Raw genomic sequence first — 20000 nt, 5'->3', positions numbered from 1 at the left:
AAAATATGATGCTCCACCATTTTGATATTTCTGCCTCTGCAAAATATAAATTTCGCAATAACTGTGACACAGTGTCAGAAATTCCCACTAAAATTTAGCATATTCTCGTGGGGTGTGCTTCCCCGGGGCCGGAAAATGAGATTCTGTCAAAATGCATGATTTTTTTTTTCTGTAGTTTTCATTATTTAGCGATAGCATAGAGCCTACCGTTTCGTTTGTAATATAGTTTCATAAATACTGAGCACACATACGTACATACCTACAGTACATACATACATAACCCCCCCTCACACACACACACACACACACACGAGTGAACACGGTCATTCTCGACCTGGAGTCCTGGAATACAAATTACGGATATTATCTCGGATATTGGCAGCGGAATATATTCTCGGTGTCATCGTTGTTGCCGACCGCATTCGTTTTGTTTATCATTTCCTGGACACTAAAGGGAATACATACCCACACGTACATATACATAGATAGATAGATAGATAGATAGATAGATGTGTATGTGTGTGTATATATATGTACATATATATATACATATACATATATATGTATGCATATATATATATTATTTATATATATATATATGTGTGTGTGTGTGTGTGTGTGTGTGTGTGTGTGTGTGTGTGTGTGCGCGCGTGCGTGTGCCTGTGTACGTATGTATGTATATATACTATACATATAGATAGATCAAGATTTAGATATATGTACATATATATCTGTGTGTACGTGTATGTGTGTGTATATATGTATATGTATATATACATATACATATACATATATGTATATATATATATATATATATATATATATATATATATATATATACATATATACACCCAGATGTGTGTGTGTGTGTTTTTGCAATATATTATGAAGATTTCTTGACGATCTCCAGCTAATGCGTTTCTGATGTCAGTAGTAAATGAGAGAAGCAGTAAACTAACCATACCACAAAAATAATCACACCAGAATATACGAAATCATAATTACTCACCAAGGTCAGTCTTTCTCTCTTCTTTTCGTTTCTCGCTGTCTGTCTGTCTGTCTGCCTCTCTCTCTCTCTCTCTCTCTCTCTCTCTCTCTCTCTCTCTCTCTCTCTCTCTCTCTCTCTCTCTCTCTCTCTCTCTCTCTCTCTCTCTCTCTCTCTCTCTCTCTCTCTCTCTCTCTCTCTCTCTCTCTCTCTCTCTCTCTCTCTCTCTCACACATCTTCCCTCCCCCCATTTTCTACTCCTCTCACTCTACCCTTCCTTTTTCCCCATTTCTTCCATCCAACCTTACCCCGCCGTCTCTCTTCCACCCTCCTTCCCCCTCCCCCCTTCCACTCTCTCTCTCTCTCTCCCTCCTTCCCTCCTCACCCTTCCACCTCCTGTCCTCCTCCCTACCACACCCCTCCCCCTCCCCTGCTCCTCCTCGCTCCCCTCCCCCTCTTCCCCACCCTTCCACCCCCTCTCCCTCCCTCCTTCCCTCTTCATCCACCCACCCCCTCTCCCTCCCTCGTTCCTTCCCCATCCTTCCACCTCCTCTCCCACCCTTCCCCCCCTTCTCCCCGTTCCCCCTCCCCTGCCCCTCCTCACTCCCCTCCCCCTCTTCCCTTCCCTTCCCCCTTTATCCCTCTCTCCTTCCCTCCCCACCCTCCCACTCCCTCTCCCTCCCTCCTCCCCTCCCCACCCTTCCACCCCCTCTCCCTCCCTCCTCCCCTCCCCACCCTCCCACCCCTCTCTCTCCCCCTCCTTCCCTCTTCATCCACCCACCCCCTCTCCCCTCCTCCCTCTTCCCCAAATCTCCCAGGGAAAATTCCGACCGACAAACCAGAGATGGCTGACGAGGGCGCAGAGGCGACGGCGGGAAAGCCATCACTCCGGAATTAGCAATTAGTGACTAAAGCCGCGTTGGTCAGGGCGGGCGGCTGCCACGGACCACGTCAGCCGAACTTCGGATCGAGACGGCACATATCGGAGAATTAAAGCTTATGAGGCAAAAGTGTGGTATTCTTTTTTTCTTATTTTTGTTTTATTTCTTTTTTTTTTTTGTTTGTTTTATAATTTTTTTTTTTTTTTTTTTTTTTTTGTTTCTGGGATTTACTTTATTTAATTTCTTTATTTCTGATTTTGTTTCTGGGATTTATTTTATTATTTTATTTCTTTATTTCTGATTTTGGTTTCTGGGATTTTTTATTTATTATTTTTCATCTATGGGATTTCTCTCTCTCTCTTTTTTTTTCTTTTTTTTAGCTATTTATTGCATGGTTTGTGATATATTTATGCCTTTTTTTCGTCTCAAGAGAAGTGTGATTTTTTTTCTGTTGGGTCTATGATAAACTAGAGACGTTATTATTATTAATATCATTATGATTATTATTAGCAGTAATAATAGTAGTTAGTAGTTAATAGAAGTAGTATTATCATTATTATTGTTATCATCATTACTATTATTATTATTATTATTATTATTGTTATTATTATCATTATCATCATCATTATTATTATCATTCTGAAAATTATTGTTATTATTATTATCATTATCATCATCATTATCATTAATATTATCATTATCATCATTAATATTATCATTATCATCTTTATTATGATCATCATTAATATTATCATTATCATTAATATTATCCTTATCATTATTAACCTCATTAATATTATCATTATCATCATCATCATCATCATTATTGTTATTTAATATTATTATCATTATTGTTATTAAAATCGTAATTATTACTAGTCACTATCATTATCTTCATTACCATTATGATAATAATAACAGTTACTATTATTATTATTATAATCATCATTATAGTTTAACTCTCGTTCACTCAAACTTCAGAGAATATGAAACTGAATAATATTATCACAAATCAAAACATCACACTTACAAGCATTATTAGCATCACACATCCTAGCATATTAAACTGATTTCTTTTCTATCATAATAAATCACTATAAAAAAAAAAAACGCATTAACATTACGATTACCGAGAAAAATATAAAGATGTGATTGCCTACTTGCCGTTATAACCTGCAAGATCATTTGATAATAATGGCGAATTAATTGATAATTTTATGGTTTGTGGTGATATTATGTACTGGTAAGGAGTGGTTTTCCGTTTAAGAGAAATAACGGTCTGATTCGTTATTTTAGCATTGATATTTGTGTTATTATTGTATGTGGGATTTAGCAGTCAGAAACCAAGCTTTACGGAGGAGGGGTAGGAAATTTATGCGTTTAAAACTCCGTTAATAAATATGTATGTTATGGATGAGTGTGAATTTAATTAGATTAGGTCCCTAGAGAGAGAGGGTGAGGGAGAGAGAAAAGGAGAGAGAGAGAGAGAGAGAGAGAGAGAGAGAGAGAGAGAGAGAGAGAGAGAGAGAGAGAGAGAGAGAGAGAGAGAGAGAGAGAGAGAGAGAGAGAGAAAGAGAGAGGGGGGGGGGAGGGGCAAAGGTAGACAAACTTATGAGACATAATATAACTGTACAGAGTGAGAAGAGAAAGATATTACGAAATCCCCCACTAGTAACTTTAATCAATTATAATCACAATTCTATCACTCTTTCCGATAAAAAAGAAAAAACACTACACGGAAAATTACAATAAAATACAATAGTAGGTTATAGAAAAAATACACAGGCAGTCTCCAAAGGAAAACTTTGCGCCTTCATCATAGCAAACTTTCTTTTTCTGAAGTGCAGCATCTAAACTTCTATTTGAAACGGAATTAAGATATCTTTTCTCATTTTAGTTTATGAAACATTTCGCAACATTTTTTTCGAATTCCAAGAAACAATAATTTTTTCTCTCTTTTTAATCTGAACTTGTCTAACCGGTGATCTAACTTGCTTAGGATTATGACGTATGTGATGGTTATATAATAAAAATACGCGGGAAACGGGAGGGGACTGATATATAAATACACAGAAAAAAAGTTGTAAATACATCCGTCACCCAAATACAGGCAGGTAGACAGGCAGGCAAGCAGGCAGGCAGGCAGGCAGGCTGGTTAGCAGGCAGGCTGGTTGACAGGCACAGCTCCCACCCCCCACCCCACCCTCACATACACACACTTCATAAAAAGGAATATAAGAAAATGAAAGAAATTATCTGATATAATCTGTCTTTTATTCCATTTGTATCGTGTGGATATGCAGTTTTAACAAATGCTAAATAAATTGATAGTCACAAATCTACAATCAAGCAAATATTTTGACAAGCCACATGGTTCGAGAGATAGAGATAGAGATAGAGATAGAGATAGAGATAGAGATAGAGATAGAGATAGAGATAGAGATAGAGATAGAGATAGAGATAGAGATAGAGATAGAGATAGAGATTGAGATTGAGATTGAGATTGAGATTGAGATTGAGATTGAGATTGAGATTGAGATAGAGATAGAGATAGAGATAGAGAGAGAAAGAGAGAGAGAGAAAGAGAGAGAGAAAGAGAGAGAGAGAGAGAGAGAGAGAGAGAGAGAGAGAGAGAGAGAGAGAGAGAGAGAGAGAGAGAGAGAGAGAGAGAGAGAGTGGAAGAGGGAGAGAGAGAGAAGGAGAGGGAGAGGGAGAGGGAGAGGGAGAGGGAGAGGGAGAAGGAGAGGGAGAGGGAGAGGGAGAGGGAGAGGGAGAGGGAGAGGGTGAGGGTGAGGGTGAGGGAGAGGGAGAGGGAGAGGGAGAGGGAGAGGGAGAGGGAGAGGGTGAGGGAGAGGGAGAGGGAGAGGGAGAGGGAGAGGGAGAGGGAGAAGGAGAAGGAGAAGGAGAAGGAGAAGGAGAAGGAGAAGATAGAGAAGGAGAAGGAGAATGGTTAATGGTTAAAGGCAAAATAAATGTGCTAGACATCTAAGGTCATGTAGCACTATAGTTAATGTTAGTGAAGGATGTTTGAGTTAGTGATTAGTTGTTAAAGCTGGGTTAAGGGATTGGTGAGTGAATGGGTTAGGGTCGGATGAGGTAATGTAAAGGATTAGATCAGGAGAAGGAGAAGGAGAGGGAGAGGGAGAGGGAGAGGGAGAGGGAGAGGGAGAGGGAGAGGCAGAGGCAGAAGGAGAGAGAGAAAGTGGGAGAGTGAGGGAGGGAGGTGGAAGGAGGGAGGGAGAGGGAGAGAGAAGAAAGAAAAGAGTGAAAGAAGAGGGAATGAGAGAGGAAAGGAAAGGAGGAAGATGGAGATAGGGATGGAGGGAAGGAAAGAAAGAAGGAAGGAGAGAGGAGTGGGACTAGGAGAGATAAATTATAACAATCTTAACTATACATATCTGGATAAATTGTGATACTGGAACTGGCATGGAAAAGATACAAGTAGAAATAATAATTACAAAATATATTTTTTTTACCTTACACAGGCATTCTGGAAGATTTTTTTCAGATATATCATAAATTCGGAAATACCTCATAAGATAACAATTTTGCATTTTACACAGTTTGCTAGCACCCATATCACAATTTTAACAATTTTATTTTCATACAATGCATCATCATATCTACTTTTGAAAATCTTTCCATTATTATCATCATTTCAGACTTTATTATATTTTTTTCTGTTGCATCAAAGTACTGTTATTATTAATTAAAACAAAAATGGTTTCCTTTTGGCAAAGTCATATCAATTAATAATTAGATGTATTTGATTGCAAATGTTCCAGTGATAGTAATTTTGATTTGACCAAATATTTTACAATAAAAAATAATGCACAAATTGCCAATCATAAAAAAAAAAAATATATATAGTTTACTTAAGATAAAAAATTAATATTGCAACAACATTAAGCAAAATTATACCTTTTTCCAGATTAAACTCTGAACATATGCTAGTTTTCAATATAAATGTTGACTACATATAAAAAATTAACTATTTCTGCATGAGCTGTGTAGACTGAAATGTGAAAAATTAAATACAACTCACAAATAGAACACTTCTTCTATTATTATATTTCATTAGTAAATAGAGTAAAGCATGGCACACACCCACACCATTCAACTTCTATGCGGTCAACTTAATCTATAGTTGCTGTATTTTTTAAGAGGAACAAAATGGAGATTCTATATGAATTCTATTGATTTATGAGTAAAACATGCAAAATTATATAATGTATTTTTTTTTGTCTACAAATAACAAGGCATAAAATTTACAGAATGTATACAAGTATGAACTTAAAGATATAGTTTACAAAGAATTATTTATTAATATTTCAAAACTTAGCATTAATCCTAATTTTGAATATTATGTCTCAAAGAACAAATTTTGGATTTAACCGATATATTCTGACTACTAACACGGTCTCCTACTAACATTTTTCGCAGCTCTGGATGTACTCAAACTTAGGAAGCATTATCAGAGAGGAAACTAATTCAACCTGGCTACAGTCCTTAAGAAAACTTTAACCAACTCTCATTCCTATTCCACCTCTAACCTAAACTAATTCAACCTGGCTACAGTCCTTAAGAAAACTTTAACCAACTCTCATTCCTATTCCACCTCTAACCTAAACTAATTCAACCTGGCTACAGTCCTTAAGAAAACTTTAACCAACTCTCATTCCTATTCCACCTCTAACCTAAACTAATTCAACCTGGCTACAGTCCTTAAGAAAACTTTAACCAACTCTCATTCCTATTCCACCTCTAACCTAAACTAATTCAACCTGGCTACAGTCCTTAAGAAAACTTTAACCAACTCTCATTCCTATTCCACCTCTAACCTAAACTAATTCAACCTGGCTACAGTCCTTAAGAAAACTTTAACCAACTCTCATTCCTATTCCACCTCTAACCTAAACTAATTCAACCTGGCTACAGTCCTTAAGAAAACTTTAACCAACTCTCATTCCTATTCCACCTCTAACCTAAACTAATTCAACCTGGCTACAGTCCTTAAGAAAACTTTAACCAACTCTCATTCCTATTCCACCTCTAACCTAAACTAATTCAACCTGGCTACAGTCCTTAAGAAAACTTTAACCAACTCTCATTCCTATTCCACCTCTAACCTAAACTAATTCAACCTGGCTACAGTCCTTAAGAAAACTTTAACCAACTCTCATTCCTATTCCACCTCTAACCTAAACTAATTCAACCTGGCTACAGTCCTTAAGAAAACTTTAACCAACTCTCATTCCTATTCCACCTCTAACCTAAACTAATTCAACCTGGCTACAGTCCTTAAGAAAACTTTAACCAACTCTCATTCCTATTCCACCTCTAACCTAAACTAATTCAACCTGGCTACAGTCCTTAAGAAAACTTTAACCAACTCTCATTCCTATTCCACCTCTGACCTAAACTAATTCAACCTGGCTACAGTCCTTAAGAAAACTTTAACCAACTCTCATTCCTATTCCACCTCTAACCTAAACTAATTCAACCTGGCTACAGTCCTTAAGAAAACTTTAACCAACTCTCATTCCTATTCCACCTCTAACCTAAACTAATTCAACCTGGCTACAGTCCTTAAGAAAACTTTAACCAACTCTCATTCCTATTCCACCTCTGACCTAAACTAATTCAACCTGGCTACAGTCCTTAAGAAAACTTTAACCAACTCTCATTCCTATTCCACCTCTGACCGTTTGTATGTTGCAAGCAGACATTAGTCCTGCCATCCCTCCATCCCTTTTCCTTCTTCCTTAGTTCATTAAATTGAGGTTTACTGTACTTTTATTAGGGGGCAATGATCAGACTTCTCTTTCTTGCTCATGTTTCAGCATATCAGTGTCTGTTAGTGTGAAAGAAAAATGAAAATAGTATTCCAAAGATCTGTCTCAGTTATTTGAAATAGTGAAATAAAAAATTGGATTCATATTTATTAACAAATAGAGGAAATAGGGATTCAGTTTTGTCACTCAATGAAATACCTGTTTATAATACCTAAAATAATACCAACACTATGCAAAATTATTCAGATATATTGCATATCAACACTGAAATACATCTTAAGGAGTGAAAATGAAATACATACAGTAAAAAATAAATAATTTAAAAATTTAATGAAAGAAATTCAACTTCATGTCATTTATACTTTTCTTCAGAGATAACCAAACACTGACATCTTACATACACCAGCAAGAAAAGGAAAATCCATATCAAATTAAGTTAGTTTCATACCTTTACTAACTAATCAAACAAGAGTAGCAAACTTTCCAAGGAATTTTGTTTAACACATCTACCTTCCAATGATATGCCAGTCATAGCTGAATAATAAACTTCACCCTCCAAGTTTGTACTATGTCATTTTTGCATTCAGATGCATATCAATTCATTGTGCAAAAGATATCCTTAGTATGATTCTTTTATCGGACATCATAACATAAAATACAGTTATAATAAGTGGCCTGTACATACTAGTCCATATCATAAACCCCTGCTCTATTGTCATGAAAATAATCTCTTGTTCAGTAAATATTTCCTCAAGCAAACACAACATATATCAAAATGAATTAGAGATAAGAAGATACTATAAAGAAACAAAAGATTGTAATTTTGAATCTTAGAGAAGTAAAAGACTGGTCATTGTTTAACAAAGCCTTGAACATTCCATTAATATACAAACATTTCTAATACTTCTGTCAATCTCTAGGATGCCATAAACCTATATTATTTGTTCTATAATAAAATAAAATTAGTAATAAATCACTGGGGTAAAACTTTATATGTAACTGATAAAGAGGTACAATTCATTAGTACAAATCTGACATCACCAGTAAAGTAAATATCTATTGCATTTACAATTCATCTAACAAATTTGCTGCACTATGATATACCATTATAATGTTGACTATAATAATTCCATCTCATCTTCAAGGTACTATTTTTACAACAATAGGAAGTATATCATTTTATCTGACACTGTAACTACCATCCACGTTACCAGAGGTGTACATTACCGGTATAAGGTAAGCCCGACTCATAAACTACAGAACTAAAAAGCCAGTAACAAATATAGTCACACTAATAATAATTGCTGCAGGGTTTCAAAGGATATTAGTTCAGCTGACACTGACAGCTACCCTAAACACATATATTGCTAGTCAACACAGAGATAACCCATTACTCTGAAAGAGGTTTAGATTGTACATAATCAAAAACATTGTTACACAGGTTATGATGGCAGGCCTAGCTATACTAACAACTATATTTATTATTTGTTATTTCAGATTCCTTTTCAAGAGAATGTTATATTTTCTACATTACTGGATTTGAAAATAGATTATCATATATCTAATGGGATTCAGTTTGAAACATGTTAAGATTCTCTCCTTGTTCAAACAAACAATGCAAGTCTGATTTTTCTTACTAACATTTGGTATAAGTTTCATCTCTAGTTCTCTTCATCTATACAAGTTAACCCTTTTATATGATTTCCTAATTGGTCCAGTTGATTATGTATATATTTATTTATTGACAATCTAGTATCAAAAGGTAAAAAAGTAAAAATAATCACATTTCTGAGCTCTGCACCAAAATGTGATATCTTCAGCATCTGAGGTACAAAGCATATGACCCAATGGTGTTACAGGGATGAAACATGCACAGAACAAAAAAATACAGAGCAGAATCTACACTTTTCTGTAATGCCTTGCAGTACTCTACAGTACTTGACTAAACAAAGACATTTAGCATTACTATTGTTAATACTTGTCTCTGTGCATTTTGAATGGAGAATGTAGCTGTGAAACAAGTAAATTCATTTTGGAAAAAAGAGAAAAATAAATGATGGCTTGTAACAACCCTGAACTAAAAACTCCTGCTTATGAAAAGCCTTTGAATTAAACCAATGGGAAACTAGACAACTAGGAAACAGTGATAGAAAAATAGTTAATTAGAAAATAAAGCAATAAGAGCAGCTATCAGAAAGTTGCAAAATAACAGGTAACAGCATATACATAATTTTTCAGGGGCAATATTTATTTACATAAATACCTGACAGTGTTTGCTTTGTCATGATACTATCTTTTTAATTTAATCATTTACTTGCCAGAGACAGCCTTATGCCATATTTTCCTTTAATTTGTGTTTGTGTACATTCAAATTTTCATAGTATTTGCAAGAGTGTGAAGCCGCAATATATATATCTAATCTCTCCTATTTGCAGTGGGGGGAAAGGGAATATAATTAGAGATATTTGTGAAATACAACTGATAAAATATAAATAATATAAAATATAAACAAGATTCTTGTCTGCTTCTCCTGAACATGATGCACTGATACCTCACAGACCCCAATCTTTATGGAAGTTTTGTTCACAAAATTGGAAAGTTTTGTAGTGAGCACACATCTATTAGGACAAATGCAAAAACCTGCATTTAACATGAACACTTTTTGCACCAGTATCTCTGAAAAAATTAAAAAGAGAGAGATAAAAAAAGAGAAAAAATAAAAAAATAAATAAATCATCTTCATCAACATCAACACATAAAGCTATGACATTATCATCAATGGGAAGCAAGAGAAAAAACACTTCATTTTGGCATGTTGAATTCAGTATTCTGCTTCACACTCAATAAACATACATAGAAATATAGCTTACTAACAAAAAATAAAATGTAGTTGTGCAAACTCACCAACATGCTAAACCTTATGCAAGTCTTGAACACTTCATCTTTATGTACCATTGCAATATAACACCAAAGGAAAATTCAGGTTTTAAGTTACATGTCACTCAGCCAATTGGTACATACAGGTCAGTTCATGTGGCGTAAAACTACCAGATTTTCCAATCCTGCAACTACATATAATTTTTTAAATATTTGCAAACATTCTAATCAAAATAAAAGTACTATATACATAATAAATATCCAGAAAAATCAATTTCAAAGTTTTCCAGGTTATCTCCATACATTTTTAAAATTCGTGGAAAAAAGCTAACACTATCAATACTTATAAATGTATATCCATTGACTTCATCTAAAAAAATTTAATAAGGCCAATACTGAAAAATGACAAAAATTCAAAATGAATTCTTCATCAGTTTTACAATTCGATACTTCTCCACCGAGGAAAAAAATGTACAAAATATCGAGTGGAAGGATTAGGATAATTGCTGCATTTATGCCTTTGGACTTGCGTTATAAGTTCCTCTCCCTCTTCATCTTCTCATGGAGCTCCTCTGCCTGGTCTCGCAGCTTTCCCAGTTCCTCCTGGATCCTGTCGGTGATCACCTTCCGCGCCGTAGTCGGGTCCTCCTGCTTTGCCTTCATCTCCGACACTAGGTCTTTGAAGTCCATGGGTTCTCCGACCACCACTGTCACCAGCTTCCCGACCCTGGGGATGTAGGGCTTGCGGTTGGGCAGAATTTCATCCATACCGATGTGGTAGAAGGGCAGGACGATTGGACACACGGGTGACTCGTACACCAGCCGGCCCACACCCCATTTGAGCCGCATCCTCTCCAGACTCATGTTCACCTTGCCCTCAGGGAATATATGTACCCACTGGCCCTCCTTCAGACGTTCAATCAGGAAGTCCATTGCCTCCTGGGAAGTGAGATAATAACATCAGCTTCTACTTCTTTTCCATATATATATGAGAAATATGACATGAGATAGATGTGAGAAAGCTTAATTACTTCTACACAAAAAATCTTAGAGAAGATACAGATCAGTTATAAAAAAGATCCCTCCCCTCCAAGTAAAGTGAAATAAATCCTCATTAAATGCAAATTCGAGAATTAATAACAAAGAAAATCATATAGACTAATGTCTTGCAGTCTTAATTTATGGGTCATTCTTTAAAGAACTTTCATATCAAAGTAATTTCTAAATTTGTAAATCTTTAACAACAATCACTTATGAAATAATATCATCTTTAGTCTTCCAAGATATCTGTATACTTAGGATTATATTAATTCAAACACAGTTTTAAATCTTTTTAGTATTAAAGACAACAACTAACCTGGTACACTCCCAGGCCTCGAATAATTGGCACACATTTCCCAGCACTGAAGAACCAGCTGTATATTTTTCGTGTGAAGGCTATGTCGTGTGCTGCTGGGGACCACCTCATTCTCCGTGCATTCCACAGATCACGCCATCTTAACAAACCTGTAATGAAATAAGTGAAAATCCATAACCATACATGATCTGCATCCCATAAAGGCAGAAACTGTAACCATGCTTCCTAACTTGTAATGTGTAAAAACTCCTATGAATAAAACAAACATATTTATGAAAATAAGTAAAAAAAAAAAAAAAACATTTCATCCTTTGCTTTAATTTTTTTTTTCTTTTTTACAGCTCTACTAATTCTTCCTATTAACCTTGCTAAAAGGATAATATAAAAATTTGGAAAAAAATTCCTGTCATCATTCCCAAACCAGACTACCCTTCCACAGAACGATTAATTAGTGTGCTTAACTCTAACTGTTCTAAGAGTTCTTATCTTACACTATCAAATCCTATATGTTGGCCTTGAGCTCGACTGGCTTGAGGCATTTGATTAGACTCCAATCTCAAGTAGGAAACTGACATTATGGGTACAAGTACAACAACAGTTCTTTTGGCTTTTCATTATACCTTTTTTTCTTGCTACTTAGACATCAAATGAAGAAGAGTTCATTGTGGAAACTATTTGAAAGGAGTAAATAAGAATGTGTAATTGTGAGCTGGAAAGACAATTATCAGGTAATTTCCATATCCTTTGAAGATGCAGAAGGTGACCTCTATAATTCTTTGTTTCTAAAATAAATAGTACTTTATATCAAATATCACATGGTTCTTATGTAATTTGATTAATTCAAGATAAGGAGGGGTGAAGCTCTAACCATTCAATCTCCTACTATGATCTCATCTACCATGTACTCTCTATAAGCATTAATAATCAGATTTTCTTATCCATACAAATAAATACATGAGAAAGAATATACCACACCATTGTATATGAAATTTGTAATTTGACATCTTTATAAATCTGTAATTCTAAAAATATAAACTGAAATATCCATTACATATAGATTGTGGAAGTGATTATCATCAACCATTCATACTTTCTTATACAAGAGTAAATAAAACTGGTAACAGTGAGAAAAATCTTAAAGCAGCTTCATATAATAATCTTTAGGAAAAGAACACAGGAAGACAAAATGCTATGATATTACACAAAAAATGGGAAAGAGGCAACTGCAATGTCAATATCAGTCATTAGATTAAAATATCAGCACTGTCTCATTTACATATCACAAAATATTATCAATGAAAATAACCATGCTATATTTACTGACACATTTACATAGAAAGATTACATGTAATCTTAAAATTCCACTATATTTTCAAGATGTTTGTTTACTCTTTGATCTAGCATAATCAATGTTTTTATTTGTTATATGCTGTGACACTATTTTGACAAAGTAACCCTTAGACTCCATATTTCTATGACTGCTCATTCATCTAAAAAAAATATTAAATAAATAAATAACTAAATAAAGACGAAATGCACTTTTTTAAATCATTAGTTAGAAGCCTTGCTGCTTGCAGGGCAGGCACCCAAGTCTCTCCCACCCATTTCAAAATACACATGGATGATGCCACTTTCATTGGGTAATAAATTTCTCTCATGCGGTTGGGTAAATCCAATTTTTGCCATTAATGGATATATTCATGTTTCATAGTCAAAGGATCAACTAGTATTAATTGTGCAAGATTAAGATATCCCTCATAGTCTGTTTTTGTAAACACAGTTTTAAATAATAGCTAATTACAGACAAGTGGAAATGTAATCAATAGAAGAGATTTGATTCTTCTCTACAGGATTGGTACAATAATGTATGTAGGGTCTCAAAGTGAAGTGAAGCCATAATTCAGTTTCTGAAAATATGAAAATTGAGCAAAAGTACAGAGAAAATACTATATGTACAGTTGAGTATATCACAATCTATTGAACTGTGCATCCCTGGTCACACTTTGTAAACTATTGTAATTACACAATAGTTCACATCCCCAGACACTCACAAAGGATTCAGGCTGAATTATGAATGAGAGATGACTAAGTTGCACTCATCTGCTTCTGTCTGGAGTTTGGCGGGTTTGAATTCCGAGGACACGAGTAAGAACTAATTCAGGGACTTGTGATGGGCCCACCACTTTTAGCTATTCACAGTAACCCTAAGGCCAGACCACTACTGAAAATAACTTTGGTTCCTTGACACCATGATTCATTATGACCTAATGGCTTGTTCTCCTTTGTGTCCCAAAAAACAAAGAACATGAGAAACTTCGTTTATTATTTCTCTGCCCACGACAAAAGGATAAAAAGTTGTGATTATTATTTTTCTACCACGAGTACTCAGAATGTGCAGCCCAGAGTTCCTAGAGGAGGAAACTCAGCATGTCAACACCATCTTCCAGTCCCTCCAACTACCCAAGTGCTGTGCTCACCCACCTTAGGTGAAAGGCAGAGAAGATAATAAACAAACCTGAAAGTAACACCCAAGACACCACCCCAGGATAATCATTCCACACTTGGAGGCACACGCAATCTCTCTCTCTCTCTCTCTCTCTCTCTCTCTCTCTCTCTCTCTCTCTCTCTCTCTCTCTCTCTCTCTCTCTCTCTATCTATCTCTCTCTCAATCTATCTATCAATCTATCTATCTATCTATCTATCTATCTATCTATCTATCTCTCTCTCAATCTATCTATCTATCTATCTCTCTCTCAATCTTTCTCTCTCTCTATCTCCCTCTCAATCAATCTCTATCTCTCTCTCAATCTATCTCTCTCTCTCAATCTATCTCTCTCTCAATCTCTCTCTCTCAATCTATCTCAATCTATATCTCTCTCTCTCAATCTATCTCAATCTCTCTCTCTCTCAATCTATCTCAATCTATCTCTCTCTATCTCAATCTATCTCTCTCTCTCAATCTATCTCTCTCTCTCTCAATCTATCTCTCTCTCTCTCTCAATCTATCTCTCTCTCTCTCTCAATCTATCTCTCTCTCAATCTATCTCTCTCTCAATCTATGTCTCTCTCTCTCAATCTATCATCTCTCTCTCTCAATCTATCTCTCTCTCAATCTATCTATCTCTCAATCTATCTATCTCTCTCTCTCAATCTATCCATCTCTCTCTCTCAATCTATCCATCTCTCTCTCTCAATCTATCCATCTCTCTCTCTCAATCTATCTATATCTCTCTCAACCTATCTCTCTCTCAATCTATCTCTCTCTCTCAATATCTCTCTCTCAATTTATCTCTCTCTCTCTCAATCTATCTCAATCTATATATCTCTCTCAATCTATCTCAATCTATCTCTCTCTCAATCTATCTCAATCTATCTCTCTCTCTCAATCTATCTCTCTCTCAATCTATCTCAATCTATCTCTCTCTCTCAATCTATCTCAATCTATCTCTCTCTCTCTCAATCTATCTCTCTCTCAATCTATCTCTCTCTCAATCTATCTCTCTCTCTCAATCTATCTCTCTCTCATCATCTCTTCTAATCTCTCTCTACTTCAATCTATCTCTCTCTTCTCTTCATCACTCTATCTCTCTCTATCATCTCTCTACTCTCATATCATCCACTCCTCAATCCTCCATCTATCAATCTACTCAATCATCTCTCTCATCATCTCTCATCTATCTCATCTATCATCTTCTCTCAATCTCACTCTCTCTCATCTCATCTCATCTCTCAATCTATCTTCTCTCCTCTACTATCTCTCTCAATCTATCTATCTCTCATCTATCTCTCTCTCTCATCTTACTATCTCCATCTTCATCTCCAATCTATCTTCTCTCAATCTATCCTCTCCTCAACTATCTCTCTCTACTCATCTTCTCTCTCAACTCTATCTATCATCTATCTCTCATCTACTCAATCTCTATCTTCTTCTATCTCATCTATCTCTCTCATCTATCTTCATCTCTCATCTCATCTATCTCTCTCATCTCACTCTCTAATCTATCTCATCTCATCCTCTCTCTCTATCTCTTCTCAATCTATCTCAATCTATCTTTCTCTCAATCTATCTCAATCTATCTCTCTCTCAATTTATCTCTCTCTCTCTCAATCTATCTCAATCTATATATCTCTCTCAATCTATCTCAATCTATCTCTCTCTCAATCTATCTCAATCTATCTCTCTCTCTCAATCTATCTCTCTCTCAATCTATCTCAATCTATCTCTCTCTCTCAATCTATCTCAATCTATCTCTCTCTCTCTCAATCTATCTCTCTCTCAATCTATCTCTCTCAATCTATGTCTCTCTCTCTCAATCTATCTCAATCTATCTCTCTCTCTCAATCTATCTCTCTCTCAATCTATCTATCTCTCAATCTATCTATCTCTCTCTCTCAATCTATCCATCTCTCTCTCTCAATCTATCCATCTCTCTCTCTCAATCTATCTATATCTCTCTCAACCTATCTCTCTCTCAATCTATCTCTCTCTCTCAATATCTCTCTCTCAATTTATCTCTCTCTCTCTCAATCTATCTCAATCTATATATCTCTCTCAATCTATCTCAATCTATCTCTCTCTCAATCTATCTCAATCTCTCTCTCTCTCAATCTATCTCAATCTATCTCTCTCTCTCTCTCAATCTATCTCAATCTATCTCTCTCTCTCAATCTATCTCAATCTATCTCTCTCTTAATCTATCTCAATCTATCTCTCTATCTCAATCTATCTCTCTCTCTCAATCTATCTCAATCTATCTCTCTCAATCTATCTCAATCTATATCTCTCTCTCAATCTATCTCAATCTCTCTCTCTCAATCTATCTCAATCTCAATCTATCTCTCTCTCAATCTATCTCTCTCTCTCAATCTATCTCTCTCTCAATCTATCTCTCTCTCTCAATCTATCTCTCTCTCAATCTATCTCTCTCTCTCAATCTATCTCTCTCTCTCAATCTATCTCTCTCCCAATCTATCTCAATCTATCTCTCTCTCTCAATCTATCTCAATCTATCTCTCTCTCTCAATCTATCTCTCTCTCAATATATCTCAATCTATCTCTCTCTCTCAATCTATCTCAATCTATCTCTCTCTCTCTCAATCTATTTCAATCTATCTCTCTCTCTCAATCTATCCCAATCTATCTCAATCTATCCTCTCTCTCAATCTATCTCTCTCTCAATCTATCTCTCTCTCAATATATCTCAATCTATCTCTCTCTCTCAATCTATCTCAATCTATCTCTCTCTCTCTCAATCTATTTCAATCTATCTCTCTCTCTCAATCTATCCCAATCTATCTCACTCTCTCAATCTATCTCTCTCTCTAAATCTATCTATCTATCTATTTATCTATCTATCTCTCTCTCTATCTATCTCTCTCTCAATCTATCTCTCTCTCTCTCTCAATCTATATATCTCTCTCTCTCAACCTATCTCTCTCTCTCTCTCAATCTATCTCTCTCTCAATTTATCTCTCTCTCTCAATCTATCTCTCTCTCTCTCTCTCTCTCAATCTATCTCTCTCTCTCTCTCAATCTATCTCTCTCTCTCTCAATCTCTCTCTCTCTCTCTCAATCTATCTCTCTCTCTCTCTCAGTCTATCTCTCTCTCTCTCTCAGTCTATCTCTCTCTCTCTCTCAGTCTATCTCTCTCTCTCTCTCAGTCTATCTCTCTCTCTCTCAGTCTATCTCTCTCTCTCTTAGTCTATCTCTCTCTCTCAGTCTATCTCTCTCTCTCTCAATCTATCTCTCAATTTATCTCTCTCTCTCAATCAATCAATCAATCAATCAATCAATCAATCAATCTATCTATCTCAATCTATCTATCTATCAATCAATCTATCTATCTATCTCTCTCACTCTCAATCTCTCTCTCAATCTCTCTCTCAATCTCTCTCTCAATCTCTCTCTCAATCTCTCTCTCAATCTCTCTCTCAATCTCTCTCTTAATCTCTCTCTCAATCACTCTCTCAATCTCTCTCTCAATCTCTCTCTCAATCTCTCTCTCAGACTTCCAACATCAAAAACAGATAATTACCCCATAGCGCAGGATCATCGAGGCAGGAATAATGGTTTGATACTGTGAGGAGCGGTGTGCCTGCAGGCCGATTTGCTACCATGTTTCGAAGTTGTTGAATGTTGTGGCCATTCACCTTATTACACCATTCTGGAAAGAAAATAGGGGATGTTACTGGTATCTGGTATTTGCCAGGAAACAATATAAAACTGAAATGTACATCCTATGTGATACACTAATAATGGAAAAAAAATAACAATGTAAGAAAAAAGGGATATGCAATCCATCCCTCAGTGAGATATACTGTTCGTTTGTCCCTCGGCTGCAACAATATGCCTTTTCTTTTTATCCTTCTCCTTCTTACTTCAGCTTCTGCTCCCTCTCTTCCTTCTTTTACTTGGACACAATACATTTTTATAATTAATCAAATCCTTAATATCTTGACATCAATGTATCCTACTACATTTGATTGTTTTCTCTTCAAGTAAAGTTATTATGCAAAGTTTAATTCATCAAGTTCACACCTCTACAAACGAACAATATAGACATCTAAGATTTCTTATAAATCATTTACATCAATTAACTTAGTGAGGAGCCTACAACCAACACCTGCTGCTGAATAGTTTGATTTGTGCTGGACATAACTGATGCTCTCTAATTTCATTCTACTATACATGTAAATATAAGTAAATATATATTGAATCAGGAGATTCTTTATGTTGTTTTACCTTCCTAGCCAATTAGAAATTCCTTTTCAGTAACTCATAGTGACAACAAATATAATGAAATAAAGTATATGATTATCTTTTATGCCCTAGAATTCTATTTGCCATGACTAATAAAAAAAAAAAATACATGTATCCCTATTTCCCAGGGTCAATGTCCAGTGACTTTTTTTGTTCATGAATGAGACATATGTAGTGTCAACTAATATATCTGATACAATTTGGGAAGTTTCCTTCAGCCACACCCACGATGTCACCTCCTCATATCCTCACTCCCCTTCCAAGCCCTGAGCTAAAAACAGAGTTGTTACCTTCCCACCTCTATCTTCTTATGAATGAAAGGGAGTGATTGTAAAGTTGTAATCACGGTGCTGTATGGCATATTTCATCCAGCCAAAGCCTAAATCTTTTCTTCTTGGTATATCATCCTCTTGTTAATAGTCAAACATCTAGATGATTATAAATATATCTTAATACATATTTTGCTGTTTTATAGTAATGATGACATATATTTTGTTAACATATTCATAGGAAATCTATCTTCATTTCCATGCAAAACAGTCATAACGGTGACAAGTTTTTGAACTTTCCTCTCTGCTGACAATGGTTTTTGAGATATGACAAATAAATATGGATTTTCTTCTTCTAGTCCATAAAATTGTACTTTTCAAATACCTACAACCAAAACCCACAACCAAAAACCATGTTGTGGGGACAAACAAGCTGTGGTTCTTAGTTGTTAAATGAAATAGATGAGCCATAAAATAGGTTGAAATGAAAAAAAAAGTGGAACTCAGAGAAAAATGTATCCAGATTCTTTATCAATTTTCTTAATTAATGATACTTTCATTTGCTTTTGGTGTGTAGTTTTCCACCAAATTAATCAAATTACAATGCAGTAGTTTTCATGTGAACATGGAAACAACAGCTGCCACTGCTAGAGCTTATATTGGTTATGATATAGCATAGATATTAACAATGCACTCTGTCAAACTCTCAAATAAAGAACCATAATGACTGGTGTGAGCACTGTGCGCATGGTCTAACGTGATAGTAAGATTTACCAAACTGCACCTATGTTACAGCTTTATATTAATAAATGGTCAACATTTTGGCAAAAAATAAGTGCATATCAAATAATCTATGTCCGTTCCTACCCTAAAAACAAATTCCATATGGTTCCCCAAGCCTGTTACATAAGGAGGGTGAATGCTATCTCAAACATTGCAATGGAAAAGAACATCAAAATCATAATATTGAAATAAACAAGAAAACATTTATAGTCTGTAAAAAACATTCTTATTACAAAGAAAGTAATCACAGATATTTATTCTCTCAGAATTTATAATTGTAGACATGAGTATTT

General features: G+C 35.4%; 1 protein-coding gene across 4 annotated transcripts in view; it reads right to left on the bottom strand.

The window, feature by feature from the left end:
• Positions 1-5312: 5312 nt before the first annotated feature.
• The window catches only part of LOC125047508 (tafazzin-like), a 21417-nt gene continuing 6729 nt past the window's right edge, over positions 5313-20000 (bottom strand). The window contains exons 3-6 of one of the 4 annotated variants that reach the window (XR_007116748.1): positions 17931-18059; positions 11896-12044; positions 6435-11477; positions 5313-6362 (exon numbers count right to left, since the gene is read on the bottom strand). Coding sequence is in view for 1 of the 4 variants with exons in the window: in XM_047645748.1 (XP_047501704.1) it covers positions 11070-11477; positions 11896-12044; positions 17931-18059 (686 nt within the window). In the remaining 3 variants the exon portion in view is untranslated. Of the gene's footprint in view, positions 11478-11895; positions 12045-17930; positions 18060-20000 lie in introns of all 4 variants that reach the window. The other 3 variants (XR_007116749.1, XR_007116747.1, XM_047645748.1) reach the window with 3 other exon arrangements.

The sequence above is a fragment of the Penaeus chinensis genome, chromosome 41 (genome assembly GCF_019202785.1).
Source record: "Penaeus chinensis breed Huanghai No. 1 chromosome 41, ASM1920278v2, whole genome shotgun sequence".
Taxonomy (NCBI): Eukaryota; Metazoa; Arthropoda; class Malacostraca; order Decapoda; family Penaeidae; genus Penaeus; species Penaeus chinensis.
The sequence above is the reverse complement of the archived record's forward strand: the minus strand, read 5'-3'. Positions and strand labels throughout refer to the sequence as shown.